At 47.0% G+C, this 23,769-nt stretch overlaps 2 protein-coding genes and 1 non-coding gene across 3 annotated transcripts; all 3 read left to right on the top strand.

Annotated features, from left to right (window-relative positions):
- The first annotated feature begins 854 nt into the window (after window positions 1-854).
- On the top strand, window positions 855-8,881 carry sestd1 (SEC14 and spectrin domains 1). Its single transcript, XM_088415930.1, has 19 exons — window positions 855-1,034; window positions 2,932-3,007; window positions 3,083-3,191; window positions 3,526-3,616; window positions 3,681-3,794; window positions 4,110-4,223; window positions 4,325-4,413; window positions 4,484-4,536; window positions 4,645-4,734; window positions 5,132-5,292; window positions 5,399-5,521; window positions 5,600-5,800; window positions 5,897-6,011; window positions 6,076-6,226; window positions 6,689-6,770; window positions 6,855-6,977; window positions 7,109-7,300; window positions 7,927-8,030; window positions 8,364-8,881. Exons 2-19 carry the CDS (start codon window positions 2,932-2,934, stop codon window positions 8,617-8,619), a joined length of 2,244 nt encoding a protein of 747 aa, XP_088272056.1. The 5' UTR covers window positions 855-1,034; the 3' UTR covers window positions 8,620-8,881.
- Window positions 8,882-9,683: 802 nt separating this feature from the next.
- trnal-caa (transfer RNA leucine (anticodon CAA)) lies at window positions 9,684-9,793 on the top strand. Its single transcript has 2 exons — window positions 9,684-9,721; window positions 9,748-9,793. It is a non-coding gene; the product is annotated as a tRNA-Leu (tRNA).
- Window positions 9,794-19,369: 9,576 nt separating this feature from the next.
- Window positions 19,370-22,552, top strand: olig2 (oligodendrocyte lineage transcription factor 2). Its single transcript, XM_088415459.1, has 2 exons — window positions 19,370-19,476; window positions 20,662-22,552. The coding sequence occupies exon 2, from the start codon at window positions 20,677-20,679 to the stop codon at window positions 21,466-21,468; it is 792 nt and encodes a 263-aa protein (XP_088271585.1). The 5' UTR covers window positions 19,370-19,476; window positions 20,662-20,676; the 3' UTR covers window positions 21,469-22,552.
- The last annotated feature ends 1,217 nt before the right edge of the window (window positions 22,553-23,769 follow it).

Raw genomic sequence — 23,769 nt, 5'->3', positions numbered from 1 at the left:
TACTTGCACATACTACAAGAATTTTGGGTGTCAAAACACTGCACGGTATGACGTATTCACTGACAAAAAGATTCATGGAACAAAAACTTATTTGGGAGAAAAATCCACCCACCCGTTTCCCTTACCTGTTCTATTCACACTTCAGTAATGTGTAGTGATGGGTAAATCAGGCCCAGAACGTAAAAAACCCTGCCAAAGGTTGGCTTTAGTCAAATGTGTCTTCACTGAACTCGTAATTTAATTAGCTCATTTGACTGCAGGTTGAGTAGAAGCACCTGCGGTTAAAGCCAAACCCTGTCAGGTTTTTTTTTTTTTTTTTCTCATTTTCAGGACTTGGATTCCCATCTCTGGTAATAGAAAATACATTTTCTGACATAAAATTAAGAAGCTCAATTTTGTGAGGCTCTCGACATATATGAAAAATCGCGAAACAATTGTGTTTATCTTTAAAGTCCGTCTTAATTATTTAAAGGAAAAATTAAAGATGTAAGACTCGTAAGCGTAGCATTTTCCATTATTCTGTCAATAAATCGATGAGAATGCGCAAATAGAAGTAAAGTTTCCGATTGTCTTTGAACATATCGGCTGCTCCTGCCCCGGACATATGTTATTACCTTGTTAGAAAGTATTCAACTTTCAAAATAAGATACATTGACCTTAACTAATAACTCCGCATTCGCCACTTTTTCATGTCATCCTACCGAAACAATTTAAATATTATGATGAAAAAAATTTTGTTTAGAAGAGGGCAGAAATATCAGGACGGGTAAGATGACTAATGGCTAAAATTCGTATTCTGAAGCTAACTGAAGCGGAACTAGCATAATGTCCCGGAGGCGCATGGCGCATGCGCGGAGCAGCACCGCCGCCCGTTAGTTCCTGGCTTTTTTCCAGCTAGCAAGTCGGCGGCTGGCAAATGTAGAGCCGCTGGATGATAAAGCTATCATTTTCCGCCCACGGGATACGCACTGGTACTCCTGGAAACTCGTACAAGACTCGACGGAGCCGCAGAATGCCCAAGATTTGACTGAAAGGTAGGAAAAGTAGCTGAAAGGAGATTGGTTGTCCAATTGATCGGAGAGTCATCGATGGAGGGGCAAGGGAAGATTCGGAATTCAATGTAGGTCATTGTGTCTGCGGGCCAACCCCAAGCACATTACGGCGACGACGACGACGACGATGATGATGACTATTATTATTTTTACTGGTGATGAATTGGCGACACGTCTGGGCCATCATTAGGACCTCCGAAGTCTAACCCAATCTGTGTCGCCTGACTTCTCACAAGAAATCATCTCCATCATGCGATGCACGTTAGAACTGTGGTCATCTTATTTCTGCACGAATATTGGCCCAAATACGCGTTAAAATGTGAGAAGTCTGATTTTGCGAAATAGGAATTCTTCGCTTGAGTCCGAGTAGAGCTGAGGCCACATTTTCAATCTTGTTCTCATTTAGGTAAATGCAGTTTTCGCAGGGAAAAGTGCGATCCCAATTCACATTTGCTTCGTTGCATCCGTGCTTGCGCCTCACGTGCACAACGTATCGATGCTATGCACCGCTTTGAAGTCTATATGTTCCGTATCATGAAAGGTCATGTGGTTGCTACTGTGACCACATCATTAATGGATGACCCTTTGGAACAGCTTCGGTATAGGGGGATTAATTTGGGGGGGATACAGCTCATATGGTGTATATCACGGGGGGATTTTCCATAAAAATAAAATCTCCGATTTAAAAAAAAAAAAACATCTCCCCTCCTATGTTTTAAATAACAAGTATATTTGACCAATTAAAAAAATATTTTAACTAGCATTTAATATACATAACTGTCTTAGAATTAAAGTACGAAACGTCTGCCTTACATGAAAAATTTCTATAAACAAATGTAGCGTAGTAGAAAATTGTACGAAATTGACAAAGTGCAAAGCCAAAACATTTTCAACTTGGTTAAAGATAAACATTGCAGCTTGAATCACTTAGGACACAAACAAAACAAATTGGATAAGGAGTTGCCAATTTCATTGTATACCAGCTATACAATGACAATAAAGGCATTCTATTCTATGCAAGACCCGAGGTGTGTGCTTGTTACCCCCCCCCCCCCCCCCCCCCCCGCCCCAAACCTTTTTTTTTTTTAAACACATTTTTGGGAAGGGAGAACAGGCTGTCCACTGCCTCTGGAATAAGGCATGCCATGCTGCATGTGACAATTCTGCCCAACATACATTTGGGTGCTTGCTCATCAGCTATTTCATCCCTATCCATCGTACCCCGATATTTTCGTATGTGCTTCGTTGTGTGCATAACTCCTCCGCGGCGGCACTTTGTTGGTTGATGCGGTCTTCTCCCCCTCGCAAAGCTCGACATTTGACATACTCTGCCAGGTACTTCTGTTTCACTTGCCGAAATACATTTGTTGTGCTGGTACCTTTGGTTGCAACGCGCTTCGAAAATACATTACAGCGGTACAGTACTTGCTTCACGTCTGTCGCTGCATTTCCAAACCATTGACGATACAACCAATCTTTTTCTTTTGTCATACATGTGTTGCGCTAGTGGAAGACTGGTTAGCATGTCCGGCACGCAGACACCTTTCAGAGGTCCAAAGTTCGAGGTTAAGCATGAAGATAAGCGGCTAAAGAAAATGGATGGATAGATGGATGTTGCGCTAAGCCTTCAGTTTAGTGGGAGTGTGATGAAAACAAGGGTTAGCAAGCAGAAGCAGAGAAAAATAATTGTTTTTTTTTAATTATTTAAAAAAAACTGAATCAAATAATGGATTCATCTCCCTGGCCTAAGTCCAGCCATGTAGGAGTCATTATTCTCACAGGAAACATTGGCGAGTCCAAGTCCATTCAGCTGCTGTAGATTTGAGAAGATGTCATCGTAAGAAAATAATGACATCAAGTGTCGCTGTTGTGCCAACAGATGTGTCATCAAGTCAGCACCATGGAAGCCAGCAGCATCATCAATGTACTCAACAAGAAGCTGGCCTTCCTTTCAGGTACACGCTCATACACTCGGAGCTTGTTTGGGAACAAGCGTGACTGAACCGCCTGTGCTTCGGTTGCGCTTTGAGGTGGCAAAGACCGTCGCAGTGGTCTGATCCTCAGCATTCCGCTTGGCTGCGACCAGACCAACATGGATGAGCTGAGTGCCACGCTGGACTACCTTCTCAGCATACCTAGGTACGCGAACACGAAGCGCGCCATATGCACGGTCGCAAAACGTCTTCGGATGGAGTCAAGTACCAAGTGAACCAGTCACAGTGCTTACCCAGAACATTGGTACACACCATAGCGGTTCCACTCACACCACCAGAATGTAGCCAGTGTCACTTCCACACATTGCCGGCCAGTCTAAGGTTAGCGACAGCTCATCCAATACAACCCAGCGAGCCGACGCCCAGTGTCGTACGACGGCATAACTAGCATCAGCGCGTAGATGGCGCCATATGGCCACTTGAATCGTAAATTTTCCTCATCTCACTGAGCTGGGTGTGTGCGTGCATGCGGACATCAGCGAGAAGTGCAAGGCGCGAGGCTTCACAGTCATCGTGGATGGCCGGCGCTCACAGTGGAACACGGTCAAGACGGTGGTGCTCATGCTGCAGGTGGGTGCCCGCCCGCGGGCTAACATCGCCCTCGGCTAATTGCCGCCCACCCGCTCGATTTCAGAACGTGATCCCAGCCGAGGTGTCGCTGGTGTGCGTGGTCAAGCCGGACGAGTTCTGGGATAAGAAGGTCACGCACTTCTGCTTCTGGAAGGAGAAGGACCGGCTGGGCTTTGAGGTGGGACGCACCATCTCCCTTCTTTCTTCACTCTAAGTGTGTGTGTGTCAGTCTGCGAGAGAAATTGTTCAGCATGTGTGTAATTGAGGGCACAACGCTATTTGTGTCTGCGTTATTTGATGTGTGAGTGTGTTTTAATGTGAGCAGACAAAGTGTGCCAGTGGGTCACCATGTTGCTGCACAAGAACAAGAGGAATAAGAGCGTTTGTGAGCGGGTGGTGACCCACTTGTTTCCGTGCGCCGCTACGGAAAGCGGGCAGAGCATTTGTGAAGCTTTGAATCGAAGCTCAGCCCTTTGCATCTCTGTTCCATCAGGTGATCCTGGTGTCGGCCAATAAGCTGACCCGTTATATCGAGCCCTCGCAGTTGACCGACGACTTCGGGGGAACCCTGGACTACGACCACGGCGACTGGCTCAGCAAGAGACTGGTCTCTGCTCCGCTGCTAAATGTTGCCAAATACACCCAAGCAAGGCGATTGTTAAAGTGGCAACTCATGGCTTCTTTTTGTGTGCGTGCGCACGCGCGCAGGTCTTTGAGAAGTTCACCAAAGAGTCCACATCACTGCTAGACGAGCTCTCAATTATCAACGACGGCGACAAGAGTGCCGACCTCGATAAGTACGGACGCACCTTCGCGCATACACTTAGCATGCACGCACTTAGTATTGATGCGTGCGTATGTGTGTAGGTCAGCTGATGCCCTCCTGCCGTCCTTTGACCCGGAGACGGTCCTTCAGGCAGGTAAATGGCCGCTTAGCATTTCTTTGCGTTTTAAAGAGGTGCTTGTGCCCTTTGCGCCTTCCTCCCGGGTGGCAGCCAAGCACACAGTTTTACGCCCTCTGAGCGTAGGTCACGAGTTGCTGTCGGAGCTCCAGCAGCGCCGCTTTGACGTATCTGAGGGGGGAGGTGTCGGCGGTGGGGGCGGCGGAGGACAAGGAGGTGAGAAAACTCCTTAGCCAATGCGCTACATTCACACACATTAGCCCTGCGCACACCAGTGTGGACTCAACATTTTGGACTGGAAAACCTATTTGAAAATGTAGGCGAAATGCTCAAAAACCTAATGCCATGGGATATTTTGCAATTTTCTCGGCATTTGGCGCGCTTTATGCCGAAAGGTTTGAAAATTTAAGAGTTTTGTTTATGAGTCGTTTTGATGCTTTTATGATCATGTCTGTTTTTTTCCTATAATGCCACAAGTGGCAAAATGAAAATGAAAAAAATGCATCTGTCTTAGCATTTAGCGTACGAGTCCAAAATGCTGCATCGACACAGGGAGGTGGGTGCTTCCGTACTCTCCAGGCACAATAATGACCTTCTTTTGGGGGGAGGGCAGCCGCACCGGCATGGCGTCCGATGGAGGAGGAGCTTCTGGCTCAACCCCAGGTCATGAAGCTCCTGGACTCTCTGAGGGAGAAGTACACGCGCTACCAGGAAGTTTGCCGGCAGCGCAGCAAGCGCTCGCAGATTCACGACGTGCACGCCAAAGTCATGCAGGTGAGCGCACGCTAACGTTCGCTAAATGTCACCATCACATAAGACAATATTGTTATATAACGAAAAGAAATGCAGAATATCGCACCTAAAAATATCGCCTCCAAAGGTGGTGACGTGGCTGCAGGGCCCGGGCTCGGAGCTGCTCAGGAGCCACCGGGCCGTGGGAGACTCTGTGCGGGCGGCGCAGGCGCTACAGCAGAAGCACGAGGAGATCGAGAGTCAGCACAGCGTACGGCCCGAAACCGACTGACGATCCGCTCGCATGCGCCGGCGCTCTTAATGGGCACGCTCCTTCCTGCCCCGGCAGGAGTGGTTTGCGGTGTACGTGGAGCTGAACCAGCAGATCGCCGCCCTGCTGGCCGGCGGGGATGAGGACGAGGCGGAAGCCGGCCAGCTGAAGGCGTTGCAGCGCCAGCTCGGCGACGTTTGCTACCGGCAAGCGGCGCGGCTGGAAAGTCGTCAGAACATCCTGCAGGCTGCGCACGCCTTCCACACTGCTGCCCACCAGGTAAACCCCCTGGCTCGGCTAGCGATCTTGTCTGTTACAGCGACTTCGTGGCGTGTTAGCGTGTTGCGCTAACGTAGCCACGTTTGTGGCGATCAGCTGTCGCAGCAGCTGGACGCCCTCCTGGCCATGCTGTGCGCCGACGCGGCCCCGGCGGACGGCTCGCAGATCCAGCACAACCTCAAGCTGCTAGAGGAGAAGCTGCAGGGCGTAGGTGCGTGCGCGCCGCCGCTATCCAACCTCGTTATGCGCCCTGTGCCAATTCCTCCCCTTTACAGAGGCGGGGCTGGCATCGCTGCGTGAGAAGGGGGCGCTGCTGCTGGAGCAGACGCGCGCGGATGACGGCGACGACGACGCGGCGACCGAGCAGACCAACAACGTGCAGCACATCCACGACATCATGGATGACATGCAGATGAGGAAGCAGAGGTGATTGCATGCTCACATTGTCATCGCTGCGAGTCTTTTTTTTTTAATTTCTTTATACTCCCAAATGCTAGAATACAAATTTCAAAACTTGACCTCATTATGAACCCGAACCCTTGCTTGTATTTTGAAAGTTGGATTACATAAGACAACAACTTCTGGAAACCCTACTATGATATCCTAATCCTGGATTGGGAGCTCCCTTTTCGAACATGAAGCATCTCACTTCCATTCCCATCTCGGCCTCAGTTCCTAACTGGACACCCTAGCCAATCTGAAGGCCCAATTACAACCGCAAAATCCAAGCGTAGTTTAGAAATCCCTAACGGCCAATCCTGGCGTAGACTTGAAAGCCTTCCCTTGGCTTGACTTGACTCCCGACCCAGGGGACCTTCAAACGCTTGACCGTGCAACAGAGGAATTTAGCTGGCATCAAAAGCTTCCCTGTGATGTGTGCACTGACAGGTGCGAGGACATGGTGGACGTGCGTCGGCTCAAAATGCTTCAGATGGTCCAGTTGTTGAAATGCGAAGAGGACGCCCTACAGGTCAGATGGGCCGGCACCACCACCGCGACGTGATCACCGCGGTGTAGCCAGTGTGCGCTTTACGTCGAGTGTGCTCGCGCGCAGGCCGTGGATTGGCTGTGCGAGCTGCTGGATGCGCTGCTCAAGACGCACGTACGACTGGGAGACGACGCCTGCGACACCAAAGCCTTGATGGACAAACACAGGAAGTTCGTGGACGTCGCGCAGGTCAGACACATCATTGTGGTGTGGTGACTTTGTGTGTGTGCGTGTCAGAGAGCTTGTGTGTGCATGATTTTGTCTGATTGGAATTGTGAGAGTACGTATGCATGTGACCTTGGGCGTTATCGTCCGCACAGAGCACATATGACTACGGGCGTCAGCTGCTGCAGGCCACCGTGGTGCTGTGCCAGTCCCTGCGTTGCTCCGCCCGCTCCTCGGGGGACACGCTGCCCCGCCTCAACCGCGTGTGGAAGCAGTTTGTCGTCAGCGCCGACGAGCGCCAGCACCGGCTGCGGCTCGCCCTGACCTTTCACCAGCACGCAGATGCGGTCAGTATACGTGCGCACGCGCGGCAGGGGGCGAGTGCGCTCTGTGTTCTCACTTTTCCATCCAAAACTGTGCGCCTTTGAGATGAAGCTCACACAGGCAAAAGAAGGTCATAAAAAAGTCGGGACGAAACGATATTCAAGTACATTCAAAAAGTACTCAAGCAAGTAGCTGACAAAGCGGAGGAGACATTTTGGACCAGCAAACTTGGAAGCAAAATCCTACAAACAGCATTTTTTCCCCAGAAAAAAAAAAAAAAAAAGACTTTTAGTTTGGCCCTCATAATACCCGATACCCGGTATGAAAGTCATTCACTGTGGCATTATTTGCAAAAAAAAAAAAAGATTTTTCTTAGCATTTATTTTGAAAGTTTTTGCTTTGGCATTGAAAGCCAAAAGAGTGCCAACAGGTTGAGAAAAAGAAACGCTCATGCCACATTAGTTGGTGGGAACGCTGCCACTGTCATTGTGGGCTTACTCGCTCTTGCGCAGGACATGCTTGCAGCTCTTTGTTTCCCCTTTTCATTGACATTTTAGCGGCGCTTGATGCAGGATTCATGGACCAAAGGCTTGACATTTTTGGGATCCACGGCCGCTGCTGAAAGCTACCATGCATGTGCATGTTTTAGGTGCTTCAGGAGCAGCACGCGGAGGCCCGGGCGCTGGATGAGGTGGACGCTTCGGCCAAAGCTCTGCTGGACAGACTGGGTGTGCCTGTCATCTTCCCCGATGGGTTGGTACACACGCTCGGGCTGCGTGCTAAGTTACCAGGCCATGATGGAGTACTCCTCTTCATTAGATTTTGGAACGACGGGCCACAAAAACGTTCAAGCGCAAAGTCCATTTCATATGAAAGCCTTAACACAGAGGAACCTTTGAACCCCTCATTTGATGCCCTCACAATGTCTTGAAAAACCTCACTATCAAAGCTGTATTTGAAATCTGAGTCCTTAACGGAAAGTATAAGCCCCTAATCGGGTACGCTAGCAATGTCCAGAAAGTCTGCACATTCGAAACCTAGGCCTCGGCTATACGCGGGTGCTGACCGTGTGCATGTCTGCGTCAGGAGCGAGCAGCGCTTTGGTGGCGACGCGGCAGCGGCTGAGTGCGTGCAAGAGCGCTTGCTGCTGGTGGAGGAGCGCCGACTGCAGCTACAGGAGGCCGAGCTGGGCGGCCACCCTCGCCCGCAGGAAGAGGCCCTTCACGCAGCCCTGGACGTCATCGAGGAGAAGCCGGGTGAGAAAGAAGAAGACCCTGACGAGGACCCGCACGGGGACCCGGAGTTTGCCCCGGAACTCCGAGAGGAAGACGTGCCCTGCTGAGAGATTGGCGCTCGCTTGCCACAAAGCTAACTGATGCTAACAGTCACCTTTCTTTGTAACATCTGGATTGATGAGATTTTCCCAGCATGATCCTTGTTCCCGCCTGTGCTCTCCCAAACCAGACGTTGAGGAAAAACAAGATAATTTGTTACTTTTTTAAGCAAACCTGAAGCTTTAATGGCTGTTGCTGGATGTGTCTACCATGCCCCCTCCCCAATTAAATATTTATGACATGGTCCAAATAAACTTTTTCAAGTTTGAAGCTTTTGGTCTATTACATTCAGAAGGCTCAATGAAGATTTTTGCTCGACCAACTCGTTTGAACATACTGTACTTGTAGGCTAAACGCTAAAAGCATTTCAAAGACAATTCTGCTGTTCAGTTTTGGCTCGTCAAATCTGAATGAAAGATGTCTGCACCGACATCACTGCAAAAGCCTTTCGTTTTGTCAAAGGCATTACTCTTGCTGATACGCTGCTGATGTCTGTCGCTCAGTTTTGAGCAGGCACAATAAAAAAAACTCCCAATTTGAGATGTCCACAATTTGGTTTGGACTAGTCAGTGGTTTTGCCTGGTTAAAACTTGTGAAAAAAAGGATGTCGCTAATGTTCTTTTAGCGAAATGAATTTAAAGAGGTCTTCCACAGTAGTCGTGTCTGGTCGAGTCGATTGCCGCCACCAAGAGGCGGATAAAGGGATCGATAGTTCTATGTTTACAAGTTGACTTTGCTACGACGTGCGGTGACGTCATCAACAAGGGACAGTTGTCGTGATCGAAGGTAAAAATAAAAATGTTGTTTTCGGTGTTTTGTAGTCTACACGAGTATGACTTCAAAAAAGTTCTTAAACACGGTTCATGCCTCGCTTTAATTTAGCAGAGAAGACAACAGCGCAAGAGCAAGCACAAACCACGTCAACAACTGCGTTTCTATCAGTACCGTGCTCAAAAAGCAGCAAATTGCTTTAACATCCTTTTCTTATATGAACATATTAATCAAAACATTTGGACACAGTCTGATTTGAATTTAATTTTAAGTAGGCTATAATTGACCGTGTGAGTCAGTTGTCAGGATGGCCGAGCGGTCTAAGGCGCCAGACTCAAGGTTGAAACCTTCTCGCCAAACGGGAATTCTGGTCTCCGAATGGAGGCGTGGGTTCGAATCCCACTTCTGACAAGAATTTTTCTCAGGCCACCGTTTTTGCTGTTTTTTTTCTCCATCTTGGATTGCTTTATTTTCCGATGTATGAAGTCCTTCCTTGTTTGAATGATCAAAATAGATCGAACATCACAACTATTTTGTTCACATATTCACATATAGGTTAGAATCATGTAAACTCGTATTTAGTATGGCTATAATCATGACAGTCTTAACGTTGATGCAAAAAAAGTTAGCTTATTTCACGATAAATAGTGTGTAATATCCACGTGACTGTATAAACAATAATCAGTCAATTGTTTTTCTTGCGCGTATGCACACGCGCACACACGTACTCGCACGCACATACACACTACAAAATATTATATAAATAATCGTACAAACTATTCTTGTTTAATGGTTATTATGTGATGAAAGTTACTATTATTTTCAGTTGGAATTCCATATTTGCCGACAGTTAGCTGCACTAATGACTAATGCTCACTAGATGTCGCTGTAGGACGAGGAAACAACATCACACTGGACGCATCATTATGAACAGCCAATTATATCCTGCTAGTTGAATTCGCTAACGTCAATATTACGAGTCAATAAAATGAACTTTAACATTAAAATTATTTTTAATTGGTTTACGCTATGCCTCATTATGACAACCGTGTAACCGGCATACCTACTGGACTTAGAAAACCAAACGAGAAAAATACAAAAATAAATAAAAAAAACAGAGCATGGCCAAAACATTTGGTTAACGGAATGGACAAAAAAAAAATACGGGAGCTCAGGATGATCAGTATCGGTGGGAGAAAACAATGGTGCTGTCACGAGTCGCGACATAAGGCTCCAAACCGGTACTTCCCGGTTAAACCGACGAACATTGAAAGTGACATTTAATTCAGGGATGGGGAACATCAAGTTTTACATTCTCGCTCAACTATGATGCAACTGATGACGAGGAGTGTTCTGTTCTCATAAGTCCGCGTGTGTGTCGGAGGTGTCAATCACGGGGTCTTTGGGGATGCAGCTACTTAGTCTGGACAAACGTGTGTGCATGTGTGTGTGTGGTGGGGGGTGGGGGGTGACGAACTAGCTAAATTATGTTCCAGTAGTTACGTGTGTGGCGAGTGTTAATTGTTTGAGTGCCAAGTGACTCCCCTCAATCAGCCCGGGCCGGACCCTCAAGTGACCCCCCCCCCCCCCCCCCCCCCCCCCACCCATTCTCCCAGGCCCTTTTGTACCACAGGACTTGAACGTGACACGTCGGGTCTGGACCCACGAGCTCTTTTTGGAACATTCCTGCGTGTCAGCAGGCCTTTGGGGGCAACATGGGGTGAGGGGGTCCACAAGGGCCCATTTCAATCCTGCAACTACCTGCTCAACCACTCGGGAGGCCTTCAAGGGTTCATCAAGTAGTGGCGCCACCTTAGTTGCCTCCCACTCAATTAAACTTGTGCTTCTGGCATGCTGATCAGAGGATTACAACTTTTTCAGGGGGAGTTGTCGCTGTCGTAAGGGGGGCGCTCAAACTAGCACGTAAATGATTAAAATCACATCAAAAGACAAATCTGTTAACAGTTCGTACGATGCTAGCCACTTCCTGCTTTGTGGTATTTTGTTCTACCGGTCAAGCAAGCATTTTTCAGGAATGGGTAGACGGATAATAATCCAATCATCATCAAATGGTATCATCAGTGCATCTTTCGGTGGGATGCGCTTCTCAAAAGCAAGCACAAAAAATTTAACAGTGACGTCAACCATCAAAATTGTTGCCATCATTTGCGCAGCGCTTGGCTTGTCTTTCCTAAAGTCCTAGGCGCGATCATCCGAGATTGATGCCACCTTTTCGTCTCAGATGACGTCAGATGATTTGTTTTTGTCTACCCAATTTTGGAATCACATCAAATCGGCGGCTTTATTCATTCACAAGCAGGCCAAACTGCTAGGTGGTAAATTCTGTCCAATCAGAAAAAAACTTCCATCTCTTAACATGAGCGGCGTTGGTGTAGATGCGTGATGATGTAAATCTCTGGTTTATGATTGCTGCACGCAAACTCAGATCCAGAGAATTTGGCAAATCTCCATTTGGTCGGAGTTTTGGAGTCCGGTTTAAATGAAAAAAAAAAAAAAAGAACCGGGGTACGTATCGCAGATAAGGCGGAAATTTTTACTGCCCGTTTGCAAGAACACTGCTACTTGTTGACTATATCTGAGTTGGGTGGAAAAAATGCAGTTCAGCATCCTGTCAGTCCTCCAAAATAAAAGTGCATCGTAAAATAAGAGTCCCACGTCGTTAAGGGTGACTGTACTTGTGTTTGAGAGTACGTTTGAACGAGTCCAAAATGTTTGCCCCACGTTGGCAGCTATTCGCTTACGGTTGAGAGTTTCCCAAACTCAGCTTTTGCTCTTGCTTTCTTTTTTTCTCACAAGCGGCTTTAGGTTGTTCGTCCCCTTCGTGGACGTGTGGACGCTTCCCGGTCCCCTCGTTTGCCCCCCCATCCTAGCTGTCAGCGCTACAACAATGGCGCAGCATTAGCATGCTAATGAGGCCGACAGGTGGCTCGTAGACGTCTCAATTAAAGAGCTCGTTAAAGAGCAAAGTTAAGCAACAGCACTTATTTGCATTTGTCTCGCAACAAATGAGTGCGCGTGTGAGTGACAGCTCACAGGAAGTGAGACGGACGTCGCTAACGAGCCAGCTCGTTGAAAGATGCCCTTTCCTTTGGGGGCGCCATTAAATGGGCCGCACAAATATCTACAAATGACCCAAACTCAAGCCGGCCACCGGTTTGCGCTGGCTTTGCGCCGAACTGTCCTACACGTCATGCTTATCCTCACTCCCTGAAAAGTGGCACAATACCATCTGAGACCAAAGGCTCACCTGCTGTCTGTCTGTCTGTCTGTCTGTCTGTCTATCTATCTATCTATCTATCTATCTATCTATCTATCTATCTATCTATCTATCTATCTATCTATCTATCTATCTATCTATCTATCTATCTATCTATCTATCTATCTATCTATCCATCCATCCATCCATCCATCCATCCATCCATCCATCCAGCCGTCTTTGTCTGTCTAAGAGTAGGGTTTCTCTTTTAAAAGGATTCAGAATTGATGTAAAATATCCCAAGATCTGTAGTATACATAAAAAAATCATAGAACAAATCTGATTCCTGTCAGCATCTGTCATGCAAAGATTTACGAATAGACACAAGGATTGAGGAAATAATGTCTAGAATTAGTATATATATACTGTATATATATATATGATTAATGTCCTGTCCTGATTAATGTACTTTTTACGCTGTAAAAACCCTCCGTAGGCCCCAAATAGCACTCACAACAAAGGTGTGAAAGAGGACGGCAGACGGCGATGCTCCTTCTACTGCCCCCCGCTGGCCGAGGTGCAAACTGCAATGAGCAGCACCATGCGCATTGAAGTTACACGAAGACTGATATCGTCCTTTTTATCCTACCAACAATATATCTACTCAGAAATTCTCTTCACACAGAAACTTTTATTTTGCTGCTATTCTTCAACAATTCCTATTCATTTGAATATACACACACACACGCGAACAGACACACACACATTCACACACGGACATAAACATATACATGCAAAACAATGCACATAGACACACAAACAAATGTGCTCAAAAGCACCCCAGAAACACAAATGTGGAAAGATGATTTGGGACATGAGCGTTTTGGGTTACCCCAACTGTTGCTTGTGCTCAAAAACGTCTGCTTGTCTTGTCACGTGCATGCATGTGTGTGTGCGTACGTGTGTGTGTGGGTGACAATAAAGATGTAACACAACATGCTAATCACTTTGTAGCCACCACCAATTTACTGCTAATCCGCGGGGCTGTGTTCTCTGGACTGTGAAAACGGGGGCGGGTGTGTGTGTGTGTGTGTGTGTGTGCAAGAGAGTGCGAGACATGCGTCACGCCGCGAGTTAATGGGGCGGGCGGCGGGCGCTGGACAAACGGGGTTATGTTATGTCGTCGCGCACAATCGGCGATGGCGGCACTGGACACAAAAAAAAATGTGTGTGAAAGATGGACACCCCAAGCCCCCACCCCACCCCTTATGAATATGCTAATCCTTGCTTAGCATAGCCCGTTAATTAATGAGCCACAATGGCCCGCTTCTTGGTCTCGCGGAGCTGGCACAGTGACACCATTGGAGCATACTTTCAGTGTCATCAACGCCGGCCGTGTTTAGCGCTTAGGCGGCGCCGGCAGGCCACTTTTGCCGGCCGGCCGCTTGCAAGGCCACAAAGCGTGGCTGTTAGCGTGGGCCGGGTATTAACCTACATAGGGCCAGGATGACAACAAAAGACAACAAAAGCTGTCCACAATGACTCACCTCTCATGGTCAACACGTCGTCCTTATTTAGACGTGCATTACCCTTATGCTAATGAGGACCGGCACAATAGCTACAATGTTGTTTTGTTTCTAGTGTGTGACGGCTAACGTCAACTCAATCTGCACTGATGCTACAGCTAGTGCTACAAGCTGGTTATTTGTAGAGTTAGGCCACCGATTCTTAACTCATTCAATGCCGGGAGCGGATTTTCACGGTTTTTTTTTTAAGTTCAGACATTCAGTCCCAAATACTTAATCGTTAAATCGATATTTAAGTACAATAAGGATATCAATTTTCAGACACTTAAGTATTAAATAGATACTAAAGTATCTGGCCTGACCCTTTTACTACAAAGTTAGACAAATTTGCCATCGCTTATGAAAGTTTATAATTGAGTGTGTTTGCTTTTGACTGGATGTGACTTTAGATTCACCGCTTTCGGAGCAGTTGGGAAATTTAAGAACTAGCGAAATGCTGCCTTTTGTTGCACTTTGACCCCGCAGCAACCTCACCCTGAAAGGACTTTGCGTGACCTCACACTCCACAATAACGATGTTAGCATAAATGAACAGTTAGCGTTGCCAGCAAATGAAAGGCATCATCCACAAGTGACACTTTGGAAAACAAAAAGTAAAAACAACCAGGAAGTAACATTAGCAATAGCATTAGCATTTGAGACATTTTAGGCTCACGTAGCATCTGAAAGTCAGCATGTTGAGTCTAAACTTTAGCCTAATTAGTTTTGTTGGAATGAGTTCTAATTTAGGCTAATTCATCTTTCTATTTTTAAGTAATGTTTTATTTTGGTATAGTTTGGCTAACTTTGAGCTAACTTTGCTACTGTTTTAAATGTCATTTGTTTAAAATTACAATAATATGTGCACATTTGAGCTCATTTCAGCAAAGTTAGTCAAGCTGGCCATTTAATCTTAAGCAAACCTTGTTAAGCGGTTAGTGTTGTTTTTCTCAATTTGAGAAGTTTATAGCAAGTTATATATATATATATATATATATATATATATATATATATATATATATATATATATATATATATATATATATTTGGTTTTTTGTTAATATGTATATTTCACACAGAAAGATGTGTGTAAATCTAAGCTATATTAGGATAATTGTTTAAAAAGTTTACATGCTGTTTTGAAGTCAGCAATAAGTTTGATCTAAATTAGCTTTCTATATTTAAATAATGTTGTTTTTTGGCAAGGAAGTATTTTGTGAAAGTAAGAGAGTCATGAGTTAGCAGTGGTTTAACATTATCACTCACTTTGCTTGTGTGTGTGTGTTTGTGTGCGTGAGTGCATGCATGCTGCAGTTCATTTAGCATTGCTTGCTCTATTGAGTTTTAAATCTTTTATAATGAACAGAACTGGAGCTCATGTTGTATCAGTGTGTAAATAAATGTGCGAGTGGAAATCTTTAAATGAGTGTTTATTAAATGGTCGTGTACTCATTAGGTGGCCTGCACTCCCATGAGGCCCACCCAGCTCATTATGATGGAGCGACTCCGCCAGGGCCAGCTTATTAACACCTGCACGCTAAAGCGCACGCACATAGTTTGAATCCAAAGACATTTCTACTTTTTGTTCGGACTGTGAGTCAGCTTCAAGATTTTTTGAAGGTAATAAAACAAAAATGTACCTGTCCAATGTGCAAAGCCTAAAATCTCGGCATCAAAATATACAAAAAAATACATTTTGTATTGTTGATTAATGTACGTAGCTACAATGGCGGTGTGCTATGTCAAAATGGTGGAAGGAAGGGATGCAACCGTATCTTTTACAGCTGCTCCAGATCTGAGTTGTTTTTGCCACTTTGTTGGCATCCAAGTTTTGGGGTGCAGGTGAAAGTGAAAACTAGCACTGGACCTTTCATTAGGAACAACAAGTCCACCTCCTTTTGCCGTCTGCATGCGCATCCACTTCAGGGTGCTCAAGACTTGAACCCCCCGCTGTCAGAAGACAAGTCAGGTCCTGGAGTCAATTGCCCACTAGGCAATGGAAGAATGGCGAGAAGATGGCAGACCTCTAAATCACGGCCTGTTTTTTTGTTTTTTGTTTTTTACAGTGGTGAACATGTGATGATGGTGGTTGGGGGGTGAGGTGGGTGGGTGCGGTCCCGGCATCCTAGTAGGTGGTCACAGCTGACCCGCGCTCACCCCGCATCCTGTGGCCTTTCTGGACTGCCTTGTCGTTGGGACCTCCCTGCTAATTAGCCCCCCAGGAGGCGCTAAAGGCGTCCGTGTGACTCCAGCGTTGGCCGAGATGGCATTCAGGCCGCCGCCCCTCTACATTTCATCACCGCCCCCCGCTTTTGTCGGGCTGTCTCCGTCCATCAATCTTGCCATTAGGCCTCCGTATTACGGAAACCGCCGGGCCCGCCCCTTTACAGACGCCCCCCCCCACCCCGGTCTCATTAACCCCACCTGTTGCTGGCCACCGATGCCAGCACCGCCTCCTGAGCAAGGTGGGGGGGGGCAGCACTTTGGGTGGTATGTGTCTTGTGGGGGGGGGCCACAAAGCCCCCTGTGTTCAGGCGGGCCCACAGGAGCTTGTTTTACAACAGGGGAGGGGCCGCCCTCAATGGGCTGATGATGTGAACCGCCCCCCACCCCTTTCACACTCACAAATACCCCTCCATAATAACCCCCTGAACCCCTCCAACACACCCGCCCGCCAAATACCCCCCTTTGCCGCAAAAATGCTCCCACTGCTCATCTCAGATCCCAAGTGATATCATTTTGAGCATCACATCCGCTTCAAGGCTTCGGGATACGCTCGCGTCCAAGTCCAAGTTCCAAACGTACCCCCGGCGAGGTGCTTCCACTTAACCCTACACAAGTTGAGTTGTGACCTGCTACCACCAGCCTGTCTTCAGACCCTAATTTGAAACCCTAAATCTGCCTTGAAAAGCCTACCTTGAAGCACCTCAAGTGCGCAGCGTTCTTGCACTCCTTCATGTCAGCTGTCTAGCCTCACGACTACTAGAGTCTCAAAATCATCTCATCAAACATCAAAGTACACAGAGATATTCTGAAGTTGGAATTGTGCAAATGCATCTTTCCGAACAAGACGTTTGCAAGCATCTGCTCCTCCTCTGAAAACCAGTCCCTTTCTGAAATCAACAATCAATTTCTAGCAAATGTCTGGAATGCACACTGAAGCCAAAAGTTCTTCTAACACGCTTGCAGGCTGAATGCAAGGTGTAGTCATTTGCAAGAATCAGGAAAAGTTGTTTTTAGCACTATATGTTTGAAGTAAGTCAACAATGTTTCAGATAGTTTGATGGTCCTTTTTGGATCATGCCACTCTGGATGCCTTTGCACATAGCTCAACCTAAAAAGTAGTTTTTTTGCCACTCTGGCAGCTCGCTTCCTTTAGGGTAAGATACCCTAACATTTGTAAAAAGATTTCAATTGGGGGTTTCAAGGGACCCTTTCAAAATATTAGCGGTTCTGTGTCTTTTTAGCAGAAGAATGCTAATTTTTGCCACTATGTGAGCTCAATGGGAGCTTGTTTAAGCCCACTCAATCAATCAATCAATCAATCAGTGCAATATGAAGTGCAGCCACTGTCCTTGTGCTGGAGTTCATCAAATGTCTGCTGAGTTTCTGCTTTCTGTGCAGTGCATCTGTATGTGTGTGTGTGTGTGTGTGTGTGTGTGTGTGTGTGTGTGTGTGTGTGTGTGTGTGTGTGTGTGTGTGTGTGTGTGTTGCGTGTATCCGCGCGTGTTGTGTAAAGCGCTCACGGGATTAGCGCTTTGGCTAGCGGTTAGCAGGGAGGCCCTTTCAGGCCTTGAATAGGCGCCTGAATATAGAGCCCCCACCCCCCCTCCCCCCGCGTGACCCCGTAGGATCAGAGAGCAGCTTGTCGAAACATTTGTAACATTTGGCAAAAGCAAATCTCTGCCTGTTGAATCCCTGCGACGAGCGAAGAGGAACAAAGTGCCCCCCTCAAAAAAAAAAAAAACAACCCCGCCCGCTTCTCCCACGCAGTGCACAGCTCAAATCCTTCTTTTTCTGCACCCGAGGCCAGATGGGGCGGAGGAGAGAATGGGCCGGGCCGGGCGGGCCGGCGCCATTCAATGGGGCAAGCCGTGCAAAGACGGAAAGCATGCAAGGCCCTTGTCCGGGCCAGGCCGGGCCGGGCTGGGCCGGCCCCGCAAACCATTCAATTAGCTCCGCCCAAAGCCCGTTTGCAGCCCAAAGAGGCCGAGGGATCGGCCTTGCTCGGCTCGACTCGGCACGGCTCCGCTCCGCCCCGGCCGGCCGGCAGTCAGCGACCAAACAGCAGGTGGGCCTTCAGCAAGCCGGTCTGGACCTGCCCTTCCTTCTTCTTTTTGCCCTTCTACAAGGAGGAGCACTTGAGCACATTTCCAAGTCTCTCAAATGAACACTTCTCCTACACCTGCATTATTAGCTTTTTGTGTTTACTTGGTTTTAATTTTCTCGCCCTGGCTTTTTTGATTGACAGAATTGTGCAATTGGACTGGATATCTCCCCCCAACACGCTCAAAGGCTTGCATATAACTTGCACGATATTTGAAAAAACGCCTTTTCTAATTGGCCTGGACGTGCGCGAGTGACACTAATGGTCAAAAAACATCAACAATTTTTCACATGGGGGGGTAAATTTGTGTTGAATTGTCAGTCCTTCCAACGCGAAGATTTTTTTTTTTTTTTGTGAATGCAGTGAGTTCAAAACGACCTCTGCAAATCCACGAAATAAATAAATAAATGAGTGCATGCACCTCAGGCTCCGTTTATGAAAGCAATCGAACTCTGCTTTTCATGAATGTGTCGTTTGACACTACATGACTGCTTTTTTTTTCAGCGTCTGACATCTTGAGCTTCCTTTGGAAGACACCTTTCTTGAAAGCCCCGAGGCGCGCTTCAGGTCGTTCCGACTTGCCTGCATGCACGTGACCGCACCTGGAGCATGAGCCTGTGTGTGCGTGTATATGTGCGTGTGTGTTTGGCGGCCGCACTCATCTTGCATTTATATCGTTAGTGCGCGTGCGCGTATGCGTGTGAGAGTGATTTCAATTAGCAAGTTGTTGGGCCGCCCCTCTTAAGGCAGTTGATTGCGCGCGCGCACACAAACACACACACACACACAGTGAGTGTAGTTGTCCCGGAGACCCCCACCCCCCCTCACCCCCTCGGGCGTATAATAGGCGCCGAGCCCCGCCGGCGCGTCACTGTGCAGCTGTCTCGCGCGCGGAAGGACGTCACGCGCGTCGCGTCGAAAGGATCTGGCCTTCACCTTTTGACCTTTCGCACCTTTTGAGGAACTTCGCCGCTAAACAAGTGACGGTAAGTTACAACATTTGCCTTTTGGAACAAGTTCTCATGCGGGGGCGAACAAAATCACGCGCACAAAATCGCGCTGCAAAGTTACAGCCGGACCCAAGTTGTCTCCAGAAAATACTAAATTAAAATTAAGTTATCATATTGAATGATATCACATTAAATATGTAATTATATTATATTATATTATATTATATTATATTATATTATATTATATTATATTATATTATATTATATTATCGCTGGCAAATAAAACTTGTATTTTACATTTCAAGTGAATGATATTCAAGAAGTGTTGCATTGGCTTAACTTTGATTCCGTTATGTTGTACAAAATGAAAGCGCCTGAATTAAGATCAATTTTTGAAATGTAGGCTACTTCAAAAATGGCTCAGGATCCAGATGATTTGTGTACAATCACCTGCACTAAAATGGTATGTTGAATGAACTTCATTTAATTTCAGCAGTTTGTTTACGCAATAGATGTTTATAATTTATTAAGTATTGCACTTCAAAAATGATGTACATCAAATCGTTCTTCAAAAATGGGCGTGGATTCAGGTCTTTATTTTGTGCAACACCTTGAAGAAATCAAATGGCGTCAATGCAATGTTAAACCTTTTTCAGAGACTGGGTAAATGTTCAAAATGTGTTAAATTTAATTAATGCAGCTAGTATAAAGCTTTTCTTGGCCAAAATGTCGACTGAAGAATTACGCGTTTCATCTACACGTTCAATGCATTTCATTTTTCAAGTAAAGCACACGCATCAAGTCACGCGTTTACATTATTTAAGCTTATTAGTCACCGTGTGTACATATAAATCTTAAAGTTTTATAAATAAAAATTGTGTAGCATCGCTCTCACTCATTTGAACATGTATGACTCGTATTTCTATTATTTCTGATACTAAATTATTATCCGTACATGTTCAATAAACACACTGGAAGTATAGCGACTTGTAAGGTCAGTAAATTGCGCGCATAAAACTTTGATCGTTAGTTCTTGACGAAAAAAGTGAACAGGGGCGAATATTTGAGGCAAGTTAGAAATGACAAAAACTGTTTTCGCGCGAGTTAACCCGGGGTGTCGTCTAGGAAGGTGAATCCAGAAAAATCCTTCCAAAAGGAGAAAAAAAAAGAGAATCTTCCGTTTTGGAGGGTGTCGATAATGACGTCATGTTGTGCGGGCAGGTGTGCGAGCGCACGATGGAGTCGGACGCGAGCCGCGTGTCGTCGCCGGAGGCGGACGCCGCACTGCTGTCCAGGCTGCGCCGCTCCGCGCACGCGCACGCGCACGGCTTCCCGGGCGCCGTGTCGTCAACGCAGGGCGACTCGCCCGCCGGGGGCTCGCCCCCCCGCCGCCGCCACCACCTGCACCACCTGCACCAGCGCGAGGAGGACGAGGACGACGACGCGGAGGCCGAGGCGGAGGCCCTCTCTTCGTCGGCGCGCGCGGCCTCCAGGAAGGCGGCGGCGGGCAAGCTGCTGTCTGAACACGAGCTGCAGTCCATCCGGCTGAAGATCAACAGCCGCGAGCGCAAACGCATGCATGACCTGAACGTGGCCATGGACGGCCTGCGCGAAGTCATGCCCTACGCGCACGGGCCCTCAGTGCGTAAACTCTCCAAGATCGCCACCCTGCTGCTGGCCAGGAACTACATCCTCATGCTCAGCTCCTCGCTGGACGAGATGAAGCGGCTGCTGGCCGACGTCTACGGCGGGGGCCACGTCGCCGCCGCCGCCGCCGCCGCCGGGGCCCACGTCGCCGCCGGCGGAGGGGCGCACCACCAGGCTCAGGCTCCCCTGGCCGCCCTGCACCACCCGCTGCTGCCGCCGCCCCCTCCCCCGCCGCCCCCGCCCTCCGCCAGGGCCCCCCACGGACTTCTCAAGGCACCGCCGCCCGCCTTCCAGCACTGGGGGGTCGCCGCCGCCGGGATGCCTTGCCCGTGCAGCATGTGCGCCGTGCCGCGCCTACACCCGGCGGACTCCAGCAAGTGAACGCGCCCCCCGACTCTTCCCCACTGACTTGTTCGTATACGTGTACAGCAACGGAAGTCGCTCGTCTGACGCGCGGGAACGCGCTCCGTCTTTTCCTTTGACGAGCGCCCACTATTTATTGACGAGTGTCACGCGACTCCACGCGAGGAAAATAAAGAGCCAACAAAAACGCCGGCTTGTTGACTTTGCTCGCTTCGTCTTGAAATCATTCAATAGGAGCCAACATTCAATGTCACGTGTTTCGCAAGGGAGAAGAAACCCCACTCTGCATATTCAAAGTCAAATTTCAAAAGAAGGCGAAACATGGTTTGTTCCTTTAGAATATCTCGCGGCGTCCCAAGTTCAAGCGTGAGTTGGAGTTTTCCCAACTCATTCCGGTTCATAACTTGAATGCAAAATCAAGATGTTGCGATTTTTTTGGCTTTCCCTGCTGTTTTTTTTTTGCATTGCATTGATTGCACCAAGGATCCTTTTGGACTAGCTCGAAAAGTTGCTTGATAAAAGGCGTATTATAAGCGACAGCGCTGATGAGCGGGAGAAGGTCATTCCGGATGCATTCAAACACCAAATTACTAGTCCTTGGGTTTAGGAGGTCATTGCACGCACTGCCACTAGGACTTGACAAGGTGATTGGACAAGCGAAAAAGCAGCTGCTCTGTTTCATGGCGCGGCCCACTTGAAGTTTAGGTGCGCGACAAGCAAAGCAAAACACCCATACTGTCGCTCGCGGCCGGGACTTGTCAGTCTTTTGCTGAGGGACCTGAGGTCCAACCAAGCCTTCTGCTTCTCTTCCTAAGGTGCTCCTGCGTGTGTGCGGCCTTCCACTCACAGCCACTTCGGCAAAACAACAAACAAATTGACAAAAGAAGAGAAAGAAAAAAGCCCTATTTAAAGCACTTTGACTGTAGTGCACTTCTGATTTCCCCCCTTTATGTCTCAGATGTGATGCTGTTTTGTTGTTCTCCTGCCTTCCGTTGGAAGTTGGCTCAGAAGAAGAGTGGAGGAGCTTTTGATCAGCTCCGCTATGGCTTATTTGATTTCATTTGGTGTCACTGGAACAATAAATTGCTTCAAACCCACTGTCTCCCTTGTGTGTGAACGTGTGTGTTCCGTTTTCCACGCGGAAAGGGTTGACCACGGTGTGTTTGGAATTACTCAACTCTTCCACGTTTCCTTTTCTTTTATTTTCAATGCACGAAAGGGTCGATTAGGCAGGTGAAACGGCAGCAGCAGTAGAAGGAAATAAGCTAAACAATGTAAACATACTGTCAAACATGCTGTCATTTTTCAAACATTTAGACATTTATCATTTGTATACAATATATTGCTAGATATTTCATACATAGAGAAAAAACAACATACATATACAAGACAAACAATAATAATCAATAATAATAATTCAACTTAATATATCAGTCCGTTAACTCAGACAGAACGTTGTGTAGCGTGCCATCGAACAACTACATTTCCCAGAAAGCTTGCCGCACCAGGAAGCGATTTGACTGTTGCACAGAATTTGCAATAAATCTGTGACAAACTGACCCAAGAAGCGATCAAAGCGCGCGGCACACATCAAATTAAACTAAACAACAAAGGTAGTCTTGCACGTCACTACAGCATTCTTGTGCGTTCCGAGTGAATGCAACACGAATTTGAACGCTAACGCAAAGTTATTTCATTGTCCGAAACCCTATGCAACGGTTTGCAAATCAGTACAACCAAAGCAGGCGAATAAGCTCCAAATTAGAAAGAAAGAAATATTTTACCAGTTGACGCACATCTGGCCGAAACGCCGTTGACGTGTCACAGGTGGCACTGACCTTATAATCATGACATCTGCTGACGTCATATTTAAGAAAACACAACTGTGTGTGTGTGTGCGCGCGTTCGTGTGTGTGTCGGTGGGGTTTGCTCAGAGTAGGGTTTAAAACGTTAAAGTTTCAAAAGAGGGCTACTAACTGGGGTTACTAGTTAGAGTTAATTCTATATAATTCTAATGATGATTAGGTTATTGTAGTAGGGTGTAAATTTAGGGTTAAGATTTCAAATTAGGGTTTTAAACAAGAAATTGGGTTTCGAATGAGGGCCTCAAGCTAGGTTCAGAATTGCAATGCATAGTTGGTGTTTTTTTTCTGGTTTTAACCTTTGTGCACACACTTTGCTAACTATACACATTGCATCTTCCAATAATTTTGTAAATGTTTCTTTATTTCTGATTATTTTTCGCCAACTACTCAAATTATTCAGTGGAATCAGTTCTATCCATACATATATAGGTTGAATTTATTAATACTTACAAAA

The sequence above is a fragment of the Hippichthys cyanospilos genome, chromosome 5, assembly GCF_059441005.1.
Source record: "Hippichthys cyanospilos isolate Australia breed blue-spotted pipefish chromosome 5, RoL_Hcya_1.0, whole genome shotgun sequence".
NCBI classification, from domain to species: Eukaryota; Metazoa; Chordata; class Actinopteri; order Syngnathiformes; family Syngnathidae; genus Hippichthys; species Hippichthys cyanospilos.
This window is presented reverse-complemented; position numbering and strand designations above follow the sequence as displayed.